At 45.0% G+C, this 22,839-nt stretch overlaps 1 protein-coding gene across 4 annotated transcripts in view; it reads right to left on the bottom strand.

Moving 5' to 3' along the window:
- Positions 1 to 22,839, bottom strand: part of NUP85 (nucleoporin 85) — a 33,858-nt gene that overhangs the window by 9,704 nt on the left and 1,315 nt on the right. For 2 of the 4 annotated variants that reach the window (XM_064582174.1, XM_045888478.3), the window contains exons 2-11: positions 20,003 to 20,093; positions 16,687 to 16,849; positions 14,982 to 15,052; positions 13,492 to 13,535; positions 11,718 to 11,787; positions 10,388 to 10,509; positions 6,888 to 7,022; positions 6,660 to 6,782; positions 6,098 to 6,229; positions 5,626 to 5,732 (exon numbers count right to left, since the gene is read on the bottom strand). In XM_064582174.1, the coding sequence (XP_064438244.1) occupies positions 5,626 to 5,732; positions 6,098 to 6,229; positions 6,660 to 6,782; positions 6,888 to 7,022; positions 10,388 to 10,509; positions 11,718 to 11,787; positions 13,492 to 13,535; positions 14,982 to 15,052; positions 16,687 to 16,849; positions 20,003 to 20,093 (1,058 nt within the window). The remainder of the gene's footprint in view (positions 1 to 5,625; positions 5,733 to 6,097; positions 6,230 to 6,659; positions 6,783 to 6,887; positions 7,023 to 10,387; positions 10,510 to 11,717; positions 11,788 to 13,491; positions 13,536 to 14,981; positions 15,053 to 16,686; positions 16,850 to 20,002; positions 20,094 to 22,839) is intronic. The other 2 variants (XM_064582175.1, XM_064582176.1) reach the window with 2 other exon arrangements.

Below are 22,839 nucleotides of genomic sequence, written 5' to 3'. Positions count from 1 at the left end.
GTGGCCAGTCCCATGGGGTGCCTCAGTGGCTCAGTTGGTTAAGTATCCAACTCTTGATTTGGGCTCAGGTCATGATCTCAGGGTCATGGATTGATCCCCCCATCAGGCTCCACATTCAGCAAGGAGTCTGCTCGAGATTCTCTCTCCTTCTCCCTCTGCCCGCCCCCCAACCCCGCTCTCAGGCACATGCATTTTAAACTAATAAAGAAAAGCTTTAAAAAAAATGGCTGGTCCTAGGGAAAAATATTAAATGAGGTGAGCAAATATAAGCCTACAAGATATAGGGCGCCTGGATGGCTCAGTCAATTAAGCGTCTGTCTTCGGCTCAGGTCATGATCCTAGGGTCCTGGGATTGAGCCTTGCATAAGGCTCCCTGCTCAGCAGGGAGCCTGTTTCTCCCTCTGCCTCTCCCCTCCCCTTGTGTTCTCGCTCACTCTGTTCTCTCTCAAATAAATAAAAATCTTTAAAAAAAGAAAAAAATAAAATAAACCTACAAGACATAAAAACAAGTTGCCTTCCCACATACACTACATGCACAGTCCACCCTCCTAGAATAAGCTCCATATAGAAAATGAATCAAGAGGGAGTAGTTATTTGAACAGAGGGCTGGAGGAGGAGGGGAGGACAAAGGAAGACAAGGAAAAGGAGCCCTCCCAAAATAGGGGCAACAGCCAGTGTAAAGGCCCTGCAGTAGAAACTCTGTCTTGTTCCTACTTCAGAATGAAGCCCGTGTGACTCAAACTTCGAGGTAAGCATAGGCCAGCTCACTTAGGGCCTTGTGAGGGGAAGCTGCTGGGACAGAAAGGAGGAAAATATGGTTTAACACTGAAAACACTGGCAAATCAAAACCACAGTGAACTATCAGCTCACACCTGTCACAACAGCTAAACTCAACAACACAAACAACAGATGTTGGCAAGGATGTGGGGAAAGGGGAACCCTTGTGCACTGTTGGTGGGGATGCAAACTGCTGCAGCCACTGTGGAAAACAGTATGGATGTTTCTCAGAAAGTTAAAAATAGAAGGGGCGCCTGGCTTAGTTGGTAGTGTGCACAACTCTTGATCTCGGGGTCTCAAGTTCAAGCCCACCACCAGGTACAGAGCTTACTTACCAAAAAAAAAGGTTAAAAATACAACTACCCGGAGCAACTACCTGGGTGGCTCAGTCGTTAATTGGGTGCCTTCAGCTCAGGTCATGATCCCAGGGTCCTGGGATTGAGCCCCACATCGGGCTCTCTGCTTGGCAAGAAGCCTGCTTCTCCCTCTCCCCACGCTTGTGTTCCCTCTCTCGCTGTCAAATAAATAAATAAAATCTTAAAAAAAAAAAAAAATACAACTACCCTATGACCCAGCAATTGCACTACTAAGTATTTACCCAAAGAATACAAAAATACTAATTCAAAGGGGTACATGGACCCCAATGTTTATTGCAGCCTATCTACAATAGCTAAACTATGGAAAGAGCCCAAATGTCCATCGACTGATGAGTGGATAAAGAAGATGTAAGGGCGCCTGGGTGGCTCAGTTGGTTAAGCGACTGCCTTCGGCTCAGGTCATGATCCTGGAGTCCCGGAATCGAGTCCCCACATCGGGCTCCCTGCTCAGCAGGGAGTCTGCTTCTCCCTCTGACCTTCCTCCTTCTCATGCTCTCTCTCATTCTCTCTCTCAAATAAATAAATAAAATCTTTAAAAAAAAAAAAAGATGTAAGATATATAGTTTGAGTCACACGGGCTTCTGGTCCTTGTTAATCTGACTCCTTTCTGATCTCTGTCACCTCAAGCCCTCCCTTAGTCTTTCGGTTCTAAGAGACGTTGGCAGTTCCTTCAGCAGGTAACAGGCCTTCTTTCTTTCCTGCCTGTGCCTTTCCCCATGCTTTTCTCTCTGCCTAAAATGATCTTTTCTGATGTTCTTTGCTGAACTTTTCAGGACTCAACTTGAATGGAGCCTCCTTCAAGAATTTTTCCCTCACCTTCCAATCTGATATAAGGTCCTCTCTTAAGGGGTTCCACAACATCTGGCCTACACAGCTGCTGTTGCTCAGACTGATGCTGACGGTTACGACGAGACAGCCAGCCAGTGACAGCACGCCCCAGTCTGGCAGCCCTCAAGCACCTCCCTGAGGGGATACGGCAGCCTCTAAGGCTGCAGGGCAGCGACCACCGAAGGCAGAGCTAATGACACAGCTCGAGTGACCAAGACAAGCTTATGTTGAACAAGGCCTATTCGCCCTCCCTGAAGAGCTAGATAAATCTCAACACATTTTGGAGCTTCACACACTATGATGGAGAACCCCAAAAGCAAGCGCTATGTAGGCCAGGCAAACAGCCCCATCATTCAAAGATGTCTGAGGAAGGCTCAACTAACAGCTCTGGGATGGCCTCTGCTAGAAAAGAGAGAACTCTGGAGCTGGGGACACCAGCCAGGTGAAGGTCCTACCCGGAGGACTGCAGCTCTCCAACGGACTGTCTGCCCTGCACTGGAGCCACCGCTGCCCCCTCACCCCAACTCCTCTCTCGCTTTGGTGGCCCTAAAGCAACCACTGCCTAGCTGAGCTCGGGCGCCCATGGACCTTCTGCAAATGGCGTGTGAAGGTCTGTCTGTGCCCCGCGGGAGCCACAGTTATGGGCCAGGCCAAAGTTCCAGCAAGAAAATTCTAGATTTAGCAAAACATTAAACTGGGCCTCTTCTTAGTTTTTGAAGGAAGCCTGTTTCCTTCTAGCTCATTATTTTGGGAGGACCTTAAGGGCACCAGAAAACTGCCATGTTGCTCAGCTCTCGGTGCGTGTGTGCAAGCTCCCTGTTTCCTTTTGCCAGATAGCACAGAACTGGCTTTTAGGGGAAGCTGTAAGCTGCGGAGGTGGCGGCGGGGGAGGTGAGATGAGCGCTTGGAGGGCGCCTGGGCGGCTCAGTTGGTTAAGCGACTGCCTTCGGCTCAGGTCATGATCCTGGGGTCCCGGGATCGAGTCCCACATCTGGCTCCCTGCTCAGCGGGGAGTCTGCTTCTCCCTCTGAGCCCCCCCACTCTCATGCTCTCTCTCTCTCAAATAAATAAATAAAATCTTTAAAAAAAAAAAAAAAAAAGATGAGCACTTGGATTCCCAACTTCTCCTTTCAGCTGTGGAGATAACAGGCAAACATGTGGCCCTTCAGCAAGGGCTGATGAACTATGGCCTATGTTCTACTTCAGAACGCTTCACTGCCCTTTCTGCCCCAAACGGTCTGGCTGACTTAACGTGGGGATCACCAGGTGCCCATTTAGAAATCTCCCTTCTAGGGCGCCTGGGTGGCTCAGTGGGTTGGGCTTCTGCCTTCGGCTCAGGTCATGATCCGAGGGTCCTGGGATTGAGTCCCACACTGGGCTCCTTGTTCAGTGGGGAGCCTGCTTCTCACCCCACCTGCCACTGCCCCGCTTGTGCGGTCAAATACACAAAATCTTTAAAAACAAAACAAAACAAAAAAAACCTCCCTTGTAGCACCTTTAAAAAGTATTCCCCTCGTTCCCCTTTACAAGGTAGTCATGAACCCAACTGACATCACACCCAAAGAAAGCAGCAAGACTTCCCTACACCACCAGCCCACTGGCCCAATTCCAGATTTTCACCACTTTCCCAGGAACCCAGCTTGGGTCTGAGTGGTATAACTCAGGAGAAACCAAGTGCTCACAAGACCTCAAATCCAATCCTTCCCCACCCAGGAGGGCACATTTCTAAAACTCTGCTACTCTCTCCGAAAATACTTCAGCCTTTCCACCAATACCTGAAATAAGGTCCCAGGACTTGCATTACAGTACCACTTTCAAAATAGAGTAGGAAGTAGCTTCCTGATCAGAAAACCCAAGCTCTGGGGCACCGGGTGGCTCAGTCATTAGGCGTCTGCCTTCGGCTAAGGTCATGATCCCAGGGTCCTGGGATCAAGCCCCACATCGGGCTCCCTGCTCAGCGAGAAGCCTGCTTCTCCCTCTCCCACTCCCCCTGCTTGTGTTCCTGCTCTCTCTCTCGCTCTCTCTCTGTCAAATAAATAAATAAAATCTTTAAAAAAAGAAAGAAAGAAAGAAAGAAAACCCAAGCTCCAAAATTTATACGAAACAGAAATACTTTAGACCCTTTCCTGCTTGCCAGGACGAAGAGATGCCCAGACTAAGGGCCTGAGAGCCTGATCCTTCCTTATGTGTGACTGGCAGGAGGGTGATGCCATTTTCTGTGGCATTCATGAGAGTCACTCTTCTTCACTGGCTCCCCTCTCTTTTTTCTACTGTCACTGCAGAGAACAGTGTGCTTTCCCCTTTCGTTATCCCTCCTCCTGGTTTTGCTCAAATCTGATTTGTTTCCAAAAATTCAGATGTGGCTTATGAAGGAAGCCCTGGTGGAAATAACCCACTGCTATAACAGTGTATTTAGGAATGCCCATTACTTCGAATTACAGGCAGAGATAATGACAAAGCCAAACAACAACATGTATGTGTGCACCTTTGTAAGGTACTCTCACCTAACCACTCTGTGTAGGTGCCACACCCCCCACCAGCTGGATTCCGTAAGTCATCTTCCAGCTCCAGCTACACGTCTGTGAAAAGAATATGGACACAAAACCTGGTTTTCTTTCTCCAAATCTAGCACCATTTTCTTCAAGCTCCGGCTTTGTTCTGGCTCAAACAGGAGGAGCATAGCAGGAGGGGATCCCTTCCCATTGCCCAGATCTACTGAAAAAGATCCAGTAGAGGTCAGTGAATTTGATACTGAGCAAGGCCGTCTGCTGTAGTTCTCCAGAGTCTCCCTTCCAGGAGTCTTCAATGCAATACCCACTTGTCCGGGCTGCACAAGGGACGCCAAACTGTGTCTGACTTACTATATACGGAAATTCCTGACAAGCTGTACCTTTGATTCATTATGTCTGACACTCCCTTTCCCGCCTTGCTGAAGGTTCAATGCACTGACAAGACACCCTTTTGAGGAGAGGGGTGGTGTAGAATCCCTGCTCTAAACAGACTCAGCCCGGAGCCTGCTGGGGTAGCAGGCCATGGCTCACTAGAGAGTGAGACTACTGAGAAGTGCTCTCCCTTAAGGCAGTCTGCATAGCCATCAAGTTCCAAGAAATAGGCTTGCTGGCTTTTTCTGGATTTTAAATATCAAAGTAGGGCGCCTGGGTGGCTCAGTTGGTTAAGGGACTGCCTTCGGCTCAGGTCATGATCCTAGAATCTTGGGATCGAGTCCCACATCGGGCTCCCTGCTCAGCGGGGGGTCTGCTTCTCCCTCTCCCGCTCCCCCCTCTTGTGGTCTCTCTCTCAAATAAAGAAAATCTTTTAAAAATAAATAAATAAATAAATAAGTATCAAAGTAATTTACTGCAACGTTGTTCAAGTAAACATCCCTGAAATGAAAACCGTTATAAATACAGTAGCCCTCAAGCCTCAGGAAGGTCCCCAAGCTTGTCCAGAGAGAAGCCATTATCTACCTCCATGTGGCTCAGGAGGGGAGCATGTGTATAGGAAGAAAGTTAAGACACCAGTAAGAAGGAAGAAGACATTCTAAGAAAGGATGGGGTGACGGTTGCAAAACACTCTGACTATACTTTGTGTCACTGAACTGCACACGTAAAGACAGAAAAGGTGGAGGCACAGCAATTCCTACCTGCACTCCTTGATCACTTGGTGGATGTCAAACTCAAAGGCTGCCAACAAGATGTTGTCCAGGGGTTCTGGGCTGCTCTCACCTCCCAAAAACAGGTCAAGGCTGGACTGTGGAAAGGTGGTGACCCACTCAATTCCCAGACGGAAGCAGAGACTCAAGGGGGCAGGCAGGGCTGCTGTGTAGGGAACCCTGGAGAAGGGTGATGGGGTCCTTCAAAAAGGGCCAAAGGAAGGGCACCTGGCTGGCTCACTGGAAAAACATGCGACTCATGATCTCTAGAGTCTTGAGTTTGAGCCCCACGTTTGGGGTAGAGATTACTAAAAAAAATAAACTTAAAAGGAGGAGGGAGGGGCAAAGGGAAGACCCTTCCTGTTCTCCAGGGAGGTTCAACTCAAAGAGGCCACACACTGAAAATGACCTAGCCCGCAGGATTCCTACTCCCCACCACCATCCCTTGGGAGTTCAGGCTCACCTGGGCATAGAGGTGCAGGTCAATGGGTTTTACTGTGGGATGAGAGTACAGGAGCCGGGTCACTAGGAAATGATACCAATTATTCAGAAGCTCCTTCTGCTCCAACAAGGCAGCTTCATCTCCCAGCATGATCTAAGGAAAGAGATTTTTTACCTCAGTTCCAGAGCCAACTTCTCTGTTAACTCTCCTGATCTCAGGGTGCCTGGGTGCTCAGTCGGTCAAGCGCCTGCCTTTGGCTCAGGTCATGATCCTGAGGTCCTAGGATCGAGCCCTGCATCAGGCTCTCTGCTCCGCGAGAAGCCTGCTTCTCCCTCTCTCTCCAACCCCACCCCCCCCAACTCATGCTCTCTTGTGCGTGCTCTCTCTCAAATAAATAAATAAAATCTAAACAATATAACAAAAAGTCTCTCCTGATCTCAACTAGAGCATCTGCTCTGAAAGCTCTTCCTTCCTGGCAGAGCTGATGGATAGCCTTGTCCAAAGAGGATCATGTTCCTGCCGTTGCTGTGCTGGATGTCACAGCCCCAACTTGGACCCCAACCTAGACTTCCTTTCCACAGACCTTGCAGAGAGACTCCAGGTGAGGACTGGCAGCAAACGTGCTGTCCTGGAGGTGACGCTCACATTCCTCATGCCAGTGCTGCCACTTCAGCTCCAGCTCTGTCAGCGTCTGGGTGTTACCAGGCTAAGGGGAGAGACACAGTGAGATGCCATGGCCATAGAAACCCCTTGTGCTTAATGAACGAACCCCTCTCTTGTGACCCAGCAGAGCAGGGCTGCTCCCACATACACTGAGAACGGGCATTGTCCTCATCAGGTCCCCTAGGATTCGGCACATGCCTGCAGAGGAGGGGCTGGCGTCGGCTTCCTTGGAGAGCATCTGCCGAGCCTCGTCCAGCCGGCCCTGTAGTACCAAGATGGTCACCTGGGAGGACACACAAGAGCATGAACATTCACGCAGGCCCGGAAGCCAGTCTCTTCAATCCACACTTGGGCTTCCTAGCCTTATGGAAGTGTGATGGTTCCTTCCCTCCAGCAGTAATCTAAGTCATCTAGTCTAAGGGTTTTAACCTGGACCATGCTTTTCAAACTGCATGTTGTAACCCATTACAGACTGCAACCAACTTTTTAAAAAATAAATGAAATGTGGACGCCTGGCTAGATCAGTCAGTAGAGCATGCAACTCTTAATCTCAGGGTCATGAGTTCAAGCCCCACACTGGATGTAGAATTTATGTAATGAATGAATGAATGAATGAAATAGAAAATGACATAGTACATCAAGTAAAGATTGGTTCAGTTCAAATATACATACACACACATACACTCAATATAAATAGTCAACCCTCTTTATTCAGAGATTCCATATTTGTGAATTTGCCTATTTGTTAACATTTGTAACCCCAAAATCAATACATGAGGTACTTTCACCATTACTTGTGGACATGTGCAGAGTGGCAAAAACTGAGTCACTTGATGTGCACATTCCCAGCTGAGGTTGAACAAGGTGGGGCGCTCTACCTTCTTGTATCAACTCTCACTAAACAAGTGTCTTTTTTTTTTTTTTTTTTTGAGACAGAATGCGAGAGAGAGAGAGCACATGAGAGGGGGAAGGGTCAGAGGGAGAAGCGGGCTCCCCGCCGAGCAGGGAGCCCGATGGGGGACTCGATCCAGGGACTCCAGGATCATGACCTGAGCCGAAGGCAGTCGCTCAACCAACTGAGCCACCCAGGCACCCTAAACAAGTGTCTTTTTCAGGATCTACCTAGTGCCACTTTTTTTGTATTGTGGTGCTTTTTGCTGAGCCCCAAGCATAGTGCTGAAGTGCTATACTAAGTGCTAAGTGCTAAGAAGGGATGATGGCCCACAGGGAGAAAATGTGTGTTAGATAAGCTTCATTCAGGCATGCACTACAGTGTTGCTGGCCATGAGATCAATGTTAATGAGTCAACAGTATATACTAAATAAGGTGTCTCTAAGCAAAACCATACATAAAACAAAGTTATATACTGATCACCTGACAAAAATGGGATCAGAGGCTGGAAGAATCCTGTATTACAGTAATCAGTAATAACAATGTTCCAGACAACTTTATAGACCTTAACGGTCATGAATAATGACAACCAACAGTATATACACACTAACAAATACGTAAAACATACAAAGTAACATTTTCCCATACTAAGTCATGCTCAAAAAAGCCAAAGATATATATGCTGACAAATCCCCAACTTCTCCCTAGCCTGCACTTCCTTCTCTGGATTCCAGACTTGTACACCTTACTGCCGACACAGTGTCTCCACTTGGACCTCATGGGCATCTTAAACGTAGCATGTCTAAAAGTAAACACCCGGCTGCCTCCAACTCACCAACCTGATCTTCCCACATTCTCCTATTTCTTACAAACACACATCTAATCTATTAGCCAATCCCATCAACAGTATCCGTAAACTGCATCCAGAATCTAATCACTTTTCACCACCTCCTCTGTTCGACACCCATCCTTGTCCAAGTCACCACCATCTTTGCCTGGTTTAGTACCATAGCCTCCAGACTGGTCTCTGCTTCCACCCTTGCTCCATCCTTTGTAGGGCAGCCAGAGAGCCTTGAACACCTACATCCAATCACAGTGGGAATACTCAGCTCTCCAATGCCCCCTCACCCCATCTGACTCAGGGGTTGCGTCCATCAACTAGCCTACACACATATATGTCCTTTAATCATAACAATTTTTTTTTCAAGATTTCATTTATTTGAGAGAGAGCACGAGTGGGGCGAGGGGCAGAAGGTGAGGGAGAGGGAGGAGCACGAGTGGGGAGACCTGACGTGAGACTTAATTCCAGGACCCCGAGATCATGACCTGAGCTGAAATCAGGCTTAACTGACTGAGCCACCCAAGCGCCCTAATCATAATTTTAAACATAATCTTATTATTATCTGCACTATACAGAAAAAGAAACTAAAGGCTGTTAAGTAACACATTTAAGACCCCACAGCTAGAAAGAGGCAGAACTGGGATGCTAACTCTGGCAGTCTGGCACTGCAGACCATGTCTCACCACTCTGCTCTACTGCCTCTCTCAAAGTTAAAGTCCTTAGGACAGTCCAGGGACCCCTCCAATCTGATCCTGTGACTCTGCCCTTACCTCCCCAACTCCTGCCCTTGCTCACACTGCTCCTGATCCCACTGGGCCTCCAGGTGAGAGCGTTTGCAGGTCTCACTGTCTACAACACTTTCCCCTCCTTTGGCCCAATGCCCCTCCCCCCACATCACCTCATGAGGGAGGCCTTCCTTGATTCCCCAGCTCTAGAATTGCCAATTCCCCAGGTTGGCTTTACTGCTCTCCATACCACAGTGCCTCCCTGTTAGGCATGCTACATATTTTACTTGTTGCTGTGTTTATTTCCTGTCTCTCCACCCAGGATGTAAACTTCCTAAGGGCAGTAATCTTTGCCCACTTTGGTCACGGTTGTTTCCTCACTGCCTTGCAAACAGGAGCACTCAATAAATACTCAGTGAATGAATCAGAGACTCAAAATCTGGGCCCAATACTGAACAAAGACTCTCCCCTCACTTGCACAGATCTCAGCAACAAAACGCCCAGAAATAGCATCAAAGGCTCTAATTCTTTATTGGAATTCCAGATTTTATAGTCTAATCAACTTTCCATTATTCAGGTCAACTAGCACTCTTCTCCCCAGTCCCTACCAATTGGGTCACAGGTCAGTAAATACAGAATACATAATATCTACCCACCCACACACAGTCACAACCCCAATACACATGTTGACTTCCAAACTGATAATCCAAAATGACTCCAGGATCATCAATCTTTTTGTTTTTAATAGCTATACGGAGCTATAATTTATACACTATAAACATTCATCTATTTAAGTAGTGAGTTTACAGAGTTGTGCACCATCACTACAATCCAGTTTTAGAACATTTCTATCACCTCAAAACCCCTCCTGCTCATTTAATCTCCTACCCCCTCCAGCTTCTATCAAACAGTTTTATCACGTCTTCTCTTCCTTAGATTCATAAAGAAATTAAATGTCCCTGCTCACTGGAAAGTCTACAAAGCATTACTTTTCTTACAAAACAACTTAGTTCTAAACTCTCCTGTGGAGCAGGGAAGAAAAGATCTAAGAGCATCTCCATAATCAGACCCAAGGAGCCAGTCCGAGCGTGAGCAGGCTCAGCAGGCAATCCTCAGGCCCGCCTGCAAGCACTGGGAAAAACAGACCATGAGGTAGAAGGCAGGAAGGCCCGGCCTGCAGGAGATGCTTACCAACTTCCAGAAGCTCTCATGTTTGCTTGGATTCTCACTGCCCAGGACATCTGCCAACAAACTGTCCACTTCACACACATGCAGTCGGACCCAGTCAAGGAGGTGAAGAAGGAGAGGGCCGGCTGGGAGGAAAGACTCTTGTTACACACAAAAACCTCAGTTTTGTCTGCAGCAAATTCCACTTGCCCAATGTACAGACAGAAAATGTAGGGCAAACAAGATGCCTATATAGGAAGTAGTTTATCCCACTTCAGTGGGCACCATATGGTCCTAGATAAACGGCTGGACTAGCAAATGGACCTTTACGAATAGTTCCTCTGAGCCAGGCAGCTCCACCTTTCATGAATTTTCCAAAGGGCTGAATCTCCCCTCCCCCTCCACCCCCAATTCTTCATGACTATGCGGTACTCTATGGCTATGTAAGGAATGGCCACTTAGGGATTGCTACTGACTAGTGCTAGGTATGATAAAAACATAGCAACAGCCCTCAAAATATACTGGAGGAGGTAAACATAGAAACAACTAATTTTAATTTCACATTGCTTAGGGCTTTAGCGGGAGTATGAGTAAAACCTATGACTGCACAGAGATTATTAACACTCATTTATGGATAACAGCAAACATAAACCATCAAGAGAATGAAAAAAAGCCTGCAGCACCACCACAGAGAGCCCACTCACGGCAGGATACCAGACCGACCACAGTTTAGTTCAAGAACATGGAATAATTCAGAGTGGACAGTTCACATGTAGGGCTGCCCCCTCCCCAATCACTGTAGACAGAATTCTCCCAGTGACTTTGTCTCCCACCATCTAATCCCTCCTCACATCCCTAAAACATTTTTCCTTTCTTTTAATTTTTATTTTTAATTCTAAACAACCAACATTTATTATTGCACATTTCTGGAGGCCTGAAGTCTGAGATCAAGGAGTGGACAGAGTTGGTTCTTTCTGAGGCTGGGAGGAAGAACCCATTACCATGCCTCTCCCCTGATTTTCCAAAAACTCTTAAGCTTGACCAGTCCACCATATGAATCTTGACCACCCCTGTCACACACTAGTCCAGTAGGCTTTCCTGGTGTTTTTCAGGGGTCACCTGACCAACAGCTTAGGTTTTCAGAAGGCATTCTTTCTCACTTTTTTTTGTAGTATCTGACAAAATGGCAGACTTCCTTGGTGTTATGTACAGCTTTCTACTGATTACACTGATGAAAAGTGAGGAAAAGAGCATCCTTGGCAATAAAGCGCTCGCTCATCACAACACGCAGGAAAGACAGAGGAAAGGGCAGGGGGACGCCTTTGATGTTGTGAAGGGGTGATTCCATCCTCACCTGGGGCTACTTCAATAAAAAGAATCTCACAAAGGTTCCAAATGAGCTCCATTGCTGACAAAATGGAGACCTAAGGAAGAAATGGAGACAAAGTTTTAACTGAAAACATTCCTGACATTTCTCTTAGAGCAAAGGAATGAAGAAGCAGGGCTTGAATCATATGACATTCATTCATTATTAACTCAACAATTACTGAATATTCCTATGGCAGGGTTTCCCACAGGGAAGCCAGTGAGTAAATTTTAGGGGGTGGTAGGCAGACTAACATTTTTTTTTTATTTTAATGGTTCTTGTTTTAGTTTAAATGCACATTATAGAGGGCACCTGGGTGGCTCAGTCGGTTAAGCAACTGCCTTCGGCTCAGGTCATGATCCCAGGGTCCTGGGATCGAGTCCCGCATCGGGCTCCCTGCTCTGCGGGGATCCTGCTTCTCCCTCTCCCACTCCCCCTGCTTGTGTTCCCTCTCTCGCTGTGTCTCTCTCTGTCAAATAAATAAATAAAATCTTAAAAAAAAAAAAAAAGTACATTATAGAAGAATATAATTAGCTCATCACGCCCAAGGTCTTCATGAATATTCTGATTTAGAAAGAGGCTCTAAGTAAATGGGAGATGATTCTTAGAAAAATATTCAGTAAATAATATTAAAAATTCTACAGATACAGAAAAAACTGTGAAGTTGATATTCAAAGGATTAAAGTTTAAGAAAGTCTATTAAAAGTCAAACCCAATATAAGACCCAAAAATAAATCAGGTCTGGACCCTGCCCTTAGGAACATGCAGTCTCCTCTTCCCCATCATCCTTTCATACACAAACACAGACTACCTTATTCATAAGGGAAAACAAGTGCTTTGCTGACTGTGCACTAGACCGCAACAGACACAGTGCACTAGTCCCTATTCACTACGGAGTCTGAACACTGTCAACATTCTACCGAATAGAGAGAATTCTTTCACTCATCTTCCAGCTCCAACTAAAGTAAACAACTCAGTAAAAATACTGGGTTCATGAGCTGAGTACAGTTTATAAAAATAATTAGTGATTCCAAAAGCTCAGCTCACTATCTCAGGTGACACAATGTGGTCAGGATTGACATTTCCCATAAGAACTGGAAACTCAGGGCACCCACGTGGCTCTGTCGGTTAAGCATCTGCCTTCGTCTCAGGTCACGATCCCAGGGTCCTGGGATCGAGCCCCGTATCAGACTTCCTACTCAGCAGGGAGTCCATTTCTCCTTCTGCCCCTCCCCCTGCTTGTGCTCTCTCGATCTCTCTCTCAAATAAATAAATAGAAAAAAAAAAAAGAAACTAGAAACTCATACAAGTACTTATCAAGCACACCCTTGTCTTCCATGTGCTATGGCCTTGAAGGGGGCACCAGGAAGTTCAAGATGATCCTTACCACCCCCAAAGAGTTGTCTATCTAGCTGGAAAGAAAAGACTTCTGCAAAAACAATGATTGTGGGGCACCTGGGTGGCTCAGGTAGGTTGCGTCCGACTCTTGATTTCAGATCAGGTCATGATATTAGAGTCGTGGGATCAAGCCCTGCATCTAGCTCATCGGGCTCACTATTCAGCTGGGAGCCTGCTGGAGATTCTCTCTCTCCCCCCTTCCCCTTCCCCTCCCCCTGCTCAGACTCTCTCTCTCTCCCAAATCTTTAAAAAACAAAACAAACAACAACAAAAATAGTGATTGCAAAGTCACCCTAGGTGGGTGCTAAGGACACAGAAGGACATAATGGTGCCAGCTGGACAACAAAGGTGGCCCCCCCCTTACCTGGCTGCTGAACTGGCGACCACTGGCTGGATCTTTAGCAGCAACTAACAACACACAAACATTTTAAGTGAGGAATGAAACTTTTAGTCTCATAGTTATACCTTCATATACCAGGTTCTTTGGCTTATGCCTTTGTTTCCGCTAATGACCACCCATTTTCACTACAGATTTTTATTTTTTAAGAGCGCATATGGTGGGGGGGGATGGGAGCAGAGGAAGAGAGAATCTTAAGCAGGCTCACACTCAGCCCGATGTAAGGCTTAATCTCACAACCCTGAGATCATGACCTGAGCCAAAACCAAGAGTCGGATGCTTAACTGACTGAGCCACCCAGGCACCCCTTCACTATAGATTTTTTAAAAATGCTTAATATCTCTGTTGCAGATAAATGATTTGCAAACCCGACACCCTCAAGTTACAAGTGACACTCTCAACTGCAAACTGCAACCAGAGACCATCAGGTTATAAAAGACTCTACTCAGCATCCAGGAGTCACGGGGCTCTCATGGTTATGGTGACTTTAAATCACCAAGGTTAGGGGTGCTTGGGTGGCACAGTTGGTTAAGTGAACAACTCTTGGTTTCAGCTCAGGTCATGATCTCAGGATCTTTAGTTCAGGCTCCAAGTCAGGCTCTGAGATCAGCACAGAGTCTAAGACTCTCTCTCCCTCTGCCCCTCCCTCAATACTCACACATGCTCTCTCGAAAGAAAGAGGGAAAGAAGGAAAGAAAGAAGGAAGGAAGGAAGGAAGGAAGGAAGGAAGGAAGGAAGGAAGGAAGGAAGGAAGGAAGGAAAAAGAAAGGAAGAAAGAAAAAAGAAAAGAAAAGAAAAATCACCAAGGTTAAAGAACCAAGAATGTGATTTTTAAAGATTGTTAATTTGGCCCTCAGTCTCACACCTGTCGACTCAATACGCTCTAACTTGAAAAATGTACTCAAGGGGTGCCTGCGTGGCTCAGTCGTTAAGCGTCTGCCTTCGGCTCAGATCATGGTCCCAGGGTCCTGGGATCGAGCCCCGCATCAGGCTCCCTGCTCCGCGGGAAGCGTGCTTCTCCCTCTCCCACTCCCCCCTCTTGTGTTCCCTCTCTGGCTGTCTCTCTGTCAAATAAATAAAATCTTTAAAAAAAAAAAAAGAAAACTGCCAAAAAATTAAGAATTATGTAAGACAGGAGCACCTGGGTGGCTCAGTCGTTAAGCGTCTGCCTTCGGCTCAGGTCATGATCCCAGGGTCCTGGGATCGAGTCCCGCATCGGGCTCCCTGCTCTGCGGGAAGCCTGTTTCTCCTTCTCCCACTACCCCCTGCTTGTGTTCCCTCTCTCGCTGTGTCTCTTTCTGTCAAATAAATACATAAAATCTTAAAAAAAAAAAAGAATTATGTAAGACAGGAAGTAAGAGTTTTAAACTGGAAAGTCAAATAGATTCTACCTTGCAGTATTTACAGCTAAATAAACATTTCAATTACTATGACATGTACACACATAAAATCCTTACTTGCAACCTGGTGCATTTCCTCCATACATGCCCTTATGACTGATCGGTAGTTCTTACTCACTCGGACCAATCTACAAAAAATGAAATGACATACAAGATAAGCCTGCTGCATCTTGTGGTGACAAAAAGCAAGTAAGTTCTCAATAGAAGATAGGAGCTTGCTCAAAGACAGGAACCAACCTGAAGGAGTTCCTAACAGCCAAAGCTGGAACAACTTGAGCATCAAAATAAGTAACACATGAGATAACCCAGGGGGTAAAATAAATATCCATGAATCCATACTGATATTAATTGTTGCAGATGAGATCCACTGATGGACACTAAAATTAGTGGTTGAAAATTTAAGGAGAAATAGGATTTGCATAATCTCAAAATTTCTGCTCCAAATACTTACTAGTTACAAAGGGAAAGACAGTAACTTTATAGTGAAGAAACCCAGTAGAAACCACATTAACCAAGTGATCAACGTCAACAAAACCAGTATAAAACATCAACATCATGAACCCCATGATATGACGTACTGAGGACACATCATACCAGTTCTGTGGTATTCTTACTAAAAATGAATAACCTTAAAAAAAATGTAACTTTTCTCCAATCATGAGAAAACATCAGAGAAACCCAAATGGACGGATAGTCACCAAAATAATTGGTCAATATTTTTCAAAAGTGTCAAGGTCATTAAAGAGTAAATGCGGGCGCCTGGGTGGCTCAGTCGGTTAAGCGACTGCCTTCGGCTCAGGTCATGATCGCAGGGTCCTGGGATCGAGTCCCACATCGGGCTCCCTGCTCTGCGTGGAGCCTGCTTCTCCCTCTCCCACTCCCCCTGCTTGTGTTCCCTCTCTCGCTATGTCTCTCTCTGTCAAATAAATAAATAAAAATCTTAAAAAAAAAAAAAAAGAGTAAATGCAACCTGAGTTGTAGAGGAGAAAAAAGGACCTTATTGGAAAAACTGGTGAAATTCAAATGAAGTCTTGAATCATAATGCATTGATGTAAGTTTCCTGGTCATAAGTAACAATAGTATGGTTATGTAAATATTAACGTAACAAAACTGGGTGAGGAATGTGCAGGAATCTATTATTTTTGTACCTTTTCTGTAAGTCCAAAATTAGTTCAAAATAAAGTCTTTAAAAAAGGAAATGACGAGGGGCGCCTGGGTGGCTCAGTTGGTTGGGCGACTGCCTTCAGCTCAGGTCATGATCCCGGAGTCCTGGGATCAAGTCCCACATCGGGCTCCCAGCTCAGCGGGGAACCTGCTTCTCCCTCTGACCCTCTCCCCTCTCATGCTGTTTCTCTCTCTCTCAAATAAATAAATAAATAAAATCTTAAATAAATAAATAAGGAAATGACGAAACTAAACAAATATCCACAAGAAAGCAATTTGTTTAGTTACTAAGACGCAATCTTTAGTAAGAAAAACAGTTCTAGGGGTGCCTGGGTGGCATAGTTGGCTAAGCGTCTGTCCTCAGCCCAGCTCAGGATCCTAGGATACTGAAATGGAGCCCTGCGCCGCATCACATTGGGTTATCTGCTCAGCAGGGAGTCCGCTTCTCCCTCTCCCTCTCCCCTTCCCCCCCACCCCTGTGCTCGCTCCCCCTCCCCAAATAAATAAAATCTTAAGGGAAAAAAAAGGACAACAATGCATTTCATTTGGTTTTCACAATTTACTTGTGGACTTCAGCACCTATCAGCAGCCTACTTACTGAGCTTTTCTGGATTTTCCAGTCAACTCTTCTTCAATTCTCTGGAGGCCCACAAAGATTCCATGGGATTCATTGAAGAGTTTTCTCAAGATCTGAGAGTAAACATCTATATCCTTTCGGATGATATAGATAAAGGGGCAGCCTGGCTCGGTCTCTGATTTTTCTAAAACAGAAAAAATTTAACATCAATCACCACTACCCTCATACAAGAACTCACTTTAAACTTTTTTTAAGATTTTATTTATTTATGAGAGAGAGAGAGAGAGAGAGATCACAAGCAGGGGGAACAGTAGAGGGAGAAGCAGACTCCCTGCTGAGCAGGAAGCCCAATTCGGGACTTGATCCCAGGATCCTGGGATCATGACCTGAGCCAAAGGCAGACACTCAACCGACTGAGCCACCCAGGCACCCTAAACTTTTTTTTTTTTTTTTTTAAGATTTTATTTATTTGACAGAGAGAGACACAGCGAGAGAGGGAACACAAGCAGGGGGAGTGGGAGAGGGAGAAGCAGGCTTCCTGCCGAGCAGAGAGCCCGATGTGGGACTAGCTCCCAGGACCCTGGGATCATGACCTGAGCCAAAGGCAGATGCTTAACAACTCAGCCACCCAGGCGCCCAAGCGTCCAACTCTTGATTTTGGCTCAGGTCATGATCTCAGAGTCATGAGATCAAGCCCCGCGTAAGCCTCTACACTGGGCATGGAGCCTGCTTAAGATTTTCTCTCTCCCTTTCCCTCTGCCCCCAACTCCCCACTCGCATGCCTGCTCTCTCTCTATCCAAAAAAAAAAAAGTATGAATTATCATTTATTTTTTTAAAAAAATTTTTTTTTAAGATTTTATTTATTTATATGACAGAGAGAGACAAAACAAGAGGGGGAACACAAGCAGGGGGAGTGGGAGAGGGAGAAGCAGGCTTCCCGCAGAGCAGGGAGCCCGATGCGGGACTCGATCCCAGGACCCTGGGATCATGACCTGAGCTGAAGGCAGACGCTTAACGACTGAGCCACCCAGGCGCCCCTATTTTTTAAAATTAATTTACTTTTTCTTTTATTTTTTTAAAGTAAGCTCTAGGTCTGGGGTGCCTGGCTGGCTCAATGGGTAGAGACTGCGACTCTTTACCACAGGGATGTGAGTTTGAGCCCCACGTTGGGTGTAGCTATTACTTAAAAATAAAATCTTTTAAAAAAATAAAAGCTCTAGGCCCAACATGTGACTTGATCTTATTTTGGAACTACCTTTTGATTCCATCAACTGAAATATGCTGAAAAACAGTAAAGTCAGTATTAGCCTATGTATAACTCAAGACATAAGATAAACCTACAGCTGAGGGCCTCCTGGGTGGTTCAGTCAGTTAAGCGTCTGCCTTCAGCTCAGGTCATGATCTCAGAGTCTTGGGATAGAGCCCTATGTTGGGCTCCCTGCTCAGTAGGGAGTCTGCTTCTCCCTCTCCCTTGGCCCCTGCCCCCTGCTGGTGCACACACACTCTCGCTCTCTAATAAATAAATAATCTGGGACGCCTGGGTGGCTCAGTCGTTAAGCGTCTGCCTTCGGCTCAGGTCATGATCCAGGGTCCTGGGATCGAGCCTGGCATTGGGCTCCCTGCTCAGCAGGAAGCCTGCTTCTCCCTCTTTCCTTTGCCCCTCCCCTGCTTACGCGTACTCTCACGCTCTCTCTCTCTCACATAAATAAAATCTTTAGGGCACCTGGGTGGCTCAGTTGGTTGGGCGACTGCCTTCGGCTCAGGTCATGATCCTGGAGTCCCTGGATCGAGTCCCGCATCGGGCTCCCTGCTCGGCGGGGAGCCTGCTTCTCCCTCTGACCCTCCCCCCTCTCATGTGCTCTCTGTCTCTCATTCTCTCTGTCTCAAATAATAAATAAATAAAATCTTTAAAAAAAAAAAAATCTTTAAAAAAATAATCTAAAAGAAAAAAGAAACCTACAGCCAAAATTTTATATAACCTCAAATTCAAATAAATAATATTTCTATATTACTTTGTACTGCCATTACCCCTAAAACAAAGAATCAAGAGTTGCCTAAACTATTTTGCAACAGTGATAAAAAGGCTCTATAATGATAAATTATAAACCAGCAACTTGTGGAAATTTCTTATATAACAGCTTCTTGAACAAGCTGTGATGATGTTCAATGGCTTGTCTCTAATGAGATTTCAATAGACATAAACAAACAGAAAATCTCATGTTTCCAACAATCAAGGACAAACTAAAAATGCTGATAAGCTTTCCCATTAAGTATGAAAAGAGGGCAGACATATTCAAAGAAAGTTCTCTTCTAAGCAATTGTCCCTTTGGCAGCTTCTAGAGCTCTGCCAAGCTTGAGATCTTTTTTAAGATTTTATTTATTCATCAGAGACAGAGACAGAGAGGCAGTGGCAGAAGGAGAAGCAGGCTCCCCCACCTTGAAGCAGGAAGCCTGATGCGGGACTCAATCCCAGGACCCTGGGATCAGGACCTGAGCTGAAGGCAGATGCTTAACTGACTGAGCCACCCAGGCACCCCAAGCTTGAGATCTTTAATACTAAAATATCCCATAAACTTTTGGCAACATCAGGTACAATTGTTAATGATAAAATCAAGAAAAACTACATTGAAAAAAAATTTTTAACTACATCACTTCAAAATTGCATGAACTGCACACCACATGATTTGCCAAAATTATAAGACTTCCATTAGAGCAATCCCCTCTTTATAAAAGAGGAAAACCTCCACATTTGGATAAAGAACCTATCAAAGATTTGCAAGAAAATATCTTCAACATTTCCTGAAACTCCTCTTGAAATGGAGAAAGCAAAATCAAATGTCAAAAGTTAGTTTTATCTTGCTACTAGAGGAGTCTGTAACAGAAAGAAAAGATCCATGTCCAAAACCTGAAGGAGCTTAGAGAAAAAGGAAGAGCCATTTCCCTCTCCAGATCTTTTGTGCTTTATATCAACAGCTAACAGAATTCATCAAGTTCACAATACTACAAAAGTAAGGGCTATGAGAGCTGCAGTTTCACGGTAAGGGGGCTGCTGTGAAGGGAATTTAGTCATTCTGGACAAGAAAGGGAAAAAACCTGAAATTTTTAAATACAAAGAACACCACAAAGATTATTAATTTTTTCCCTGGATTCAACATCTTCCAGATCCCATAAATTAATGAAAATATTAAACAGCTAAAGGTTCAAAAATGAAAATGGTACAAAGTAAGTTCAACTGTTTCTTGCCTCAGTTAGTTAAATCTGAGCGAATAAAGGAGAAAAACAACCAAATGTGCCAAGATGGATAACCTGGAAGAAAAAAAATAAATAAAAACCTACCTTTTTTGTTGAAGGAGGTTTCACACACCAGCATCTCCCCTGGACCCCAGTCAAAACACATTTGCTTCTTTGAATTTACTCCTGGAATCAACTAGTTAAAAAAAAAATTTTTTAAAAAGGGCACAGACACTGTTATTTTTACTAAAGGTTTTGCTTTCAAATGATTTCCAAGTAGAACCCTAGAAATAAGTGGCCATGAAAGTTAAGTGCTAATCTATGTATACAGCTGAGTGTGGTTGAGGTCAGCCCAGTCTGTTAAACTCTGAATAAGCAAGCGAGCTTTCCTGGGCACCTCAACTCAACCTACCACTTTGCAAGTGTTGATAAAAAGAAGAGGTATCCATAATCAATTACTATATTGTAATTTAACGATCTATAGTTCAGAAAAAGGGAATTTTTAAAAAAAAGAAAAGAAAAGAAAAGAAATCAAACTGTCTGGGGTGCCTGGTTGGCTTAGTTGGTTAAGCGTCTGCCTTCAGCTCAGATTGTGATCCCGGGGTCCTGGAATCGAGTTCCACCGAATCGGTTCTCTCTCTCATGAATAAATAAATATATCTTTTAAAAAAATGGGGGCGCCTGGGTGGCTCAGTCGTTAAGCGTCTGCCTTCGGCTCAGGTCATGATCCCAGGGTCCTGGGATCGAGTCCCACATCGGGCTCCCTCCTCGGGGGGGAAGCCTGCTTCTCCCTCTCCCACTTCTGCTGCTTGTGTTCCCGCTCTCTCTATCTCTGTCTCTGTCAAATAAATAAATAAATAAAATCTTTAAAAAAAAAAAATTAAAAAATGAACTGTTGGGGCACTGGGTGGTTCAGTCGTTAAGTGTCTGCCTTCGGCTCAGGTCATGATCCCAGGGTCCTGGGATGGAGCCCCGCATCGGGCTCCCTGCTTGGTGGGAAGCCTGCTTCTCCCTCTCCCACTCCCCCTGCTTGTGTTTCCTCTCTCGCTGTGTCTCTCTGTCAAATAAATAAAATCTTTAAAAAAATAAATAAATAAAAATAAATAAATAAAAAATAAAATGAACTGTTACTTACTAAAAGGAGCCCTCCAATACCATGGCTTCTGTGCCATCTCTGATGAGGACTCTCAATTTTTCTCTCCAACTCAGATCAACCCCTTTGAGCCTCAGCCTTATATATCCAACTACCTAATCCACACCTTTATAGGTTACCTAACCTCTAGAGCTATATCCATAACATCAGAACCAAAAAAGGACTCTTGATGCTCATCTCCAAGTCTCATTCCATTCCCCCACTGGGATAAAGCCTTCCCCAACTGTTAGGAGTAATCTTTTGATTCTTCTCTTTCTCTTACCACCTTCGTCCAATCAGTAAATCCTGTTCTACTCTTTTTTTTTTTTTTTTTAAGATTTTATTTATTTATTTGACAGAGAGAGACACAGCGAGAGAGGGAACACAAGCAGGGGGAACGGGAGAGGGAGAAGCAGGCTCCCCGCCGAGCAGGGAGCCCGATGCGGGGCTCGATCCCAGGACCCCGGGATCTTGACCCGAGCCGAAGGGAGACGCTCAACGACTGAGCCACCCAGGCGCCCCAATCCTGTTCTACTCTTAAATAAGCCTGAATCCAACCACTTACATGTCTACCAGTCTAACCCAAGCCACCAACTCTCATATAACTGCAACAGCATTTCTCAGTGCCTGAAATGACTCTCCTACATGGTTATTACCTTGCCCTGTAAATAGATAAAAGCTCACAAGGGCAGGGGATCCTGGGATTCTCATTCACTGCCTAGAAGAGACCCTGGCACAAAGTTGGCACTCCATAAATATTTTTGGCAGAGAATAAATTTGGCCGGCAATAATCTGGTCTCAAGACAAGTGCAGTCAGTTCTTAGGAAGGGCTAATGCAGTCATTTAACTACTAAGCAATGTCTAGTAAGCCTTTTTCTGTACTGTGCTCTAGAAACACAACAATGTATAATACAGTTTCTGCCCTCCAAAAGCTAGCAGTCTACTGAGGAAGTCCAATAAAAAAAAGGCAGTAAGAAAAGTGGAGGGGAGCCTGGGTGGCTCAGTCATTGGGCGTCTGCCTTCGGCTCAGATCATGATCCCAGGGTCCTGGGAATGAGCCCCGCATTGGGCTCCCTGCTCGGTGGGAAGCCTGCTTCTCCCTCTCCCACTCCCCCTGCTTGTGTTCCTGCTCTCCTTATCTCTCTCTGTCAAATAAATAAAGAAAATCTTAAAAAAAAAAAAGTGGAGAAATGCTAAGACAGAGATAAACACAAAAGAGGATGTTTTAGCAGACTCTTAATGAATAGGCCACTCAAGGGGGAAGTGTTATACACAGTGGTACTGAAGCAAATGGGTATCCATAAGCAGAAAATAAACCTCACACCATAGACAATATAAAACTTACACACAAATGTAGAGAAAAATCTGTAAAATTTGAAAAGCATAGTAGAAAATGTTTTTGATCTTAATGTAAGCAAAGATAGGACACAAAAAGCACAAACTACAGAACAACTTATAAATTGGGACTTCATCAAAATTAAACTTTTGTTCTTCAAAAGATACTATTTTTTTTATTTTTTTTTTAAAGATTTTATGGCTCAATATCAAAGTAGTGACTCCCCAGGGTTGTGCAGGTTACTGGAAAGATGCCTCCATCGAAAGATTCTGACATAAATGGAGGAGGGAAAGGCAAGATGATGTGTAGTTTGAAAAAGTTCCACTGATTCTGATATTCTAATTATTCTTCTCACTGACACTGACACAGTCCTTGATACATAATATTTAAAGTAATTCATACAGGTCTTAAAAAATTAACACTCTACAGTAGTAAGTTTTATAGAGTAACAACCCACATTAACTGCTATTTACG

The sequence above is a fragment of the Mirounga angustirostris genome, unplaced genomic scaffold (genome assembly GCF_029215605.1).
Source record: "Mirounga angustirostris isolate CCGP_5_RB_7025 unplaced genomic scaffold, mMirAng1.0.hap1 SCAF_17, whole genome shotgun sequence".
Classification (NCBI taxonomy): domain Eukaryota; kingdom Metazoa; phylum Chordata; class Mammalia; order Carnivora; family Phocidae; genus Mirounga; species Mirounga angustirostris.
Note: the sequence above shows the minus strand (reverse complement) of the source record. Positions and strands in the feature narration are given on the sequence as shown.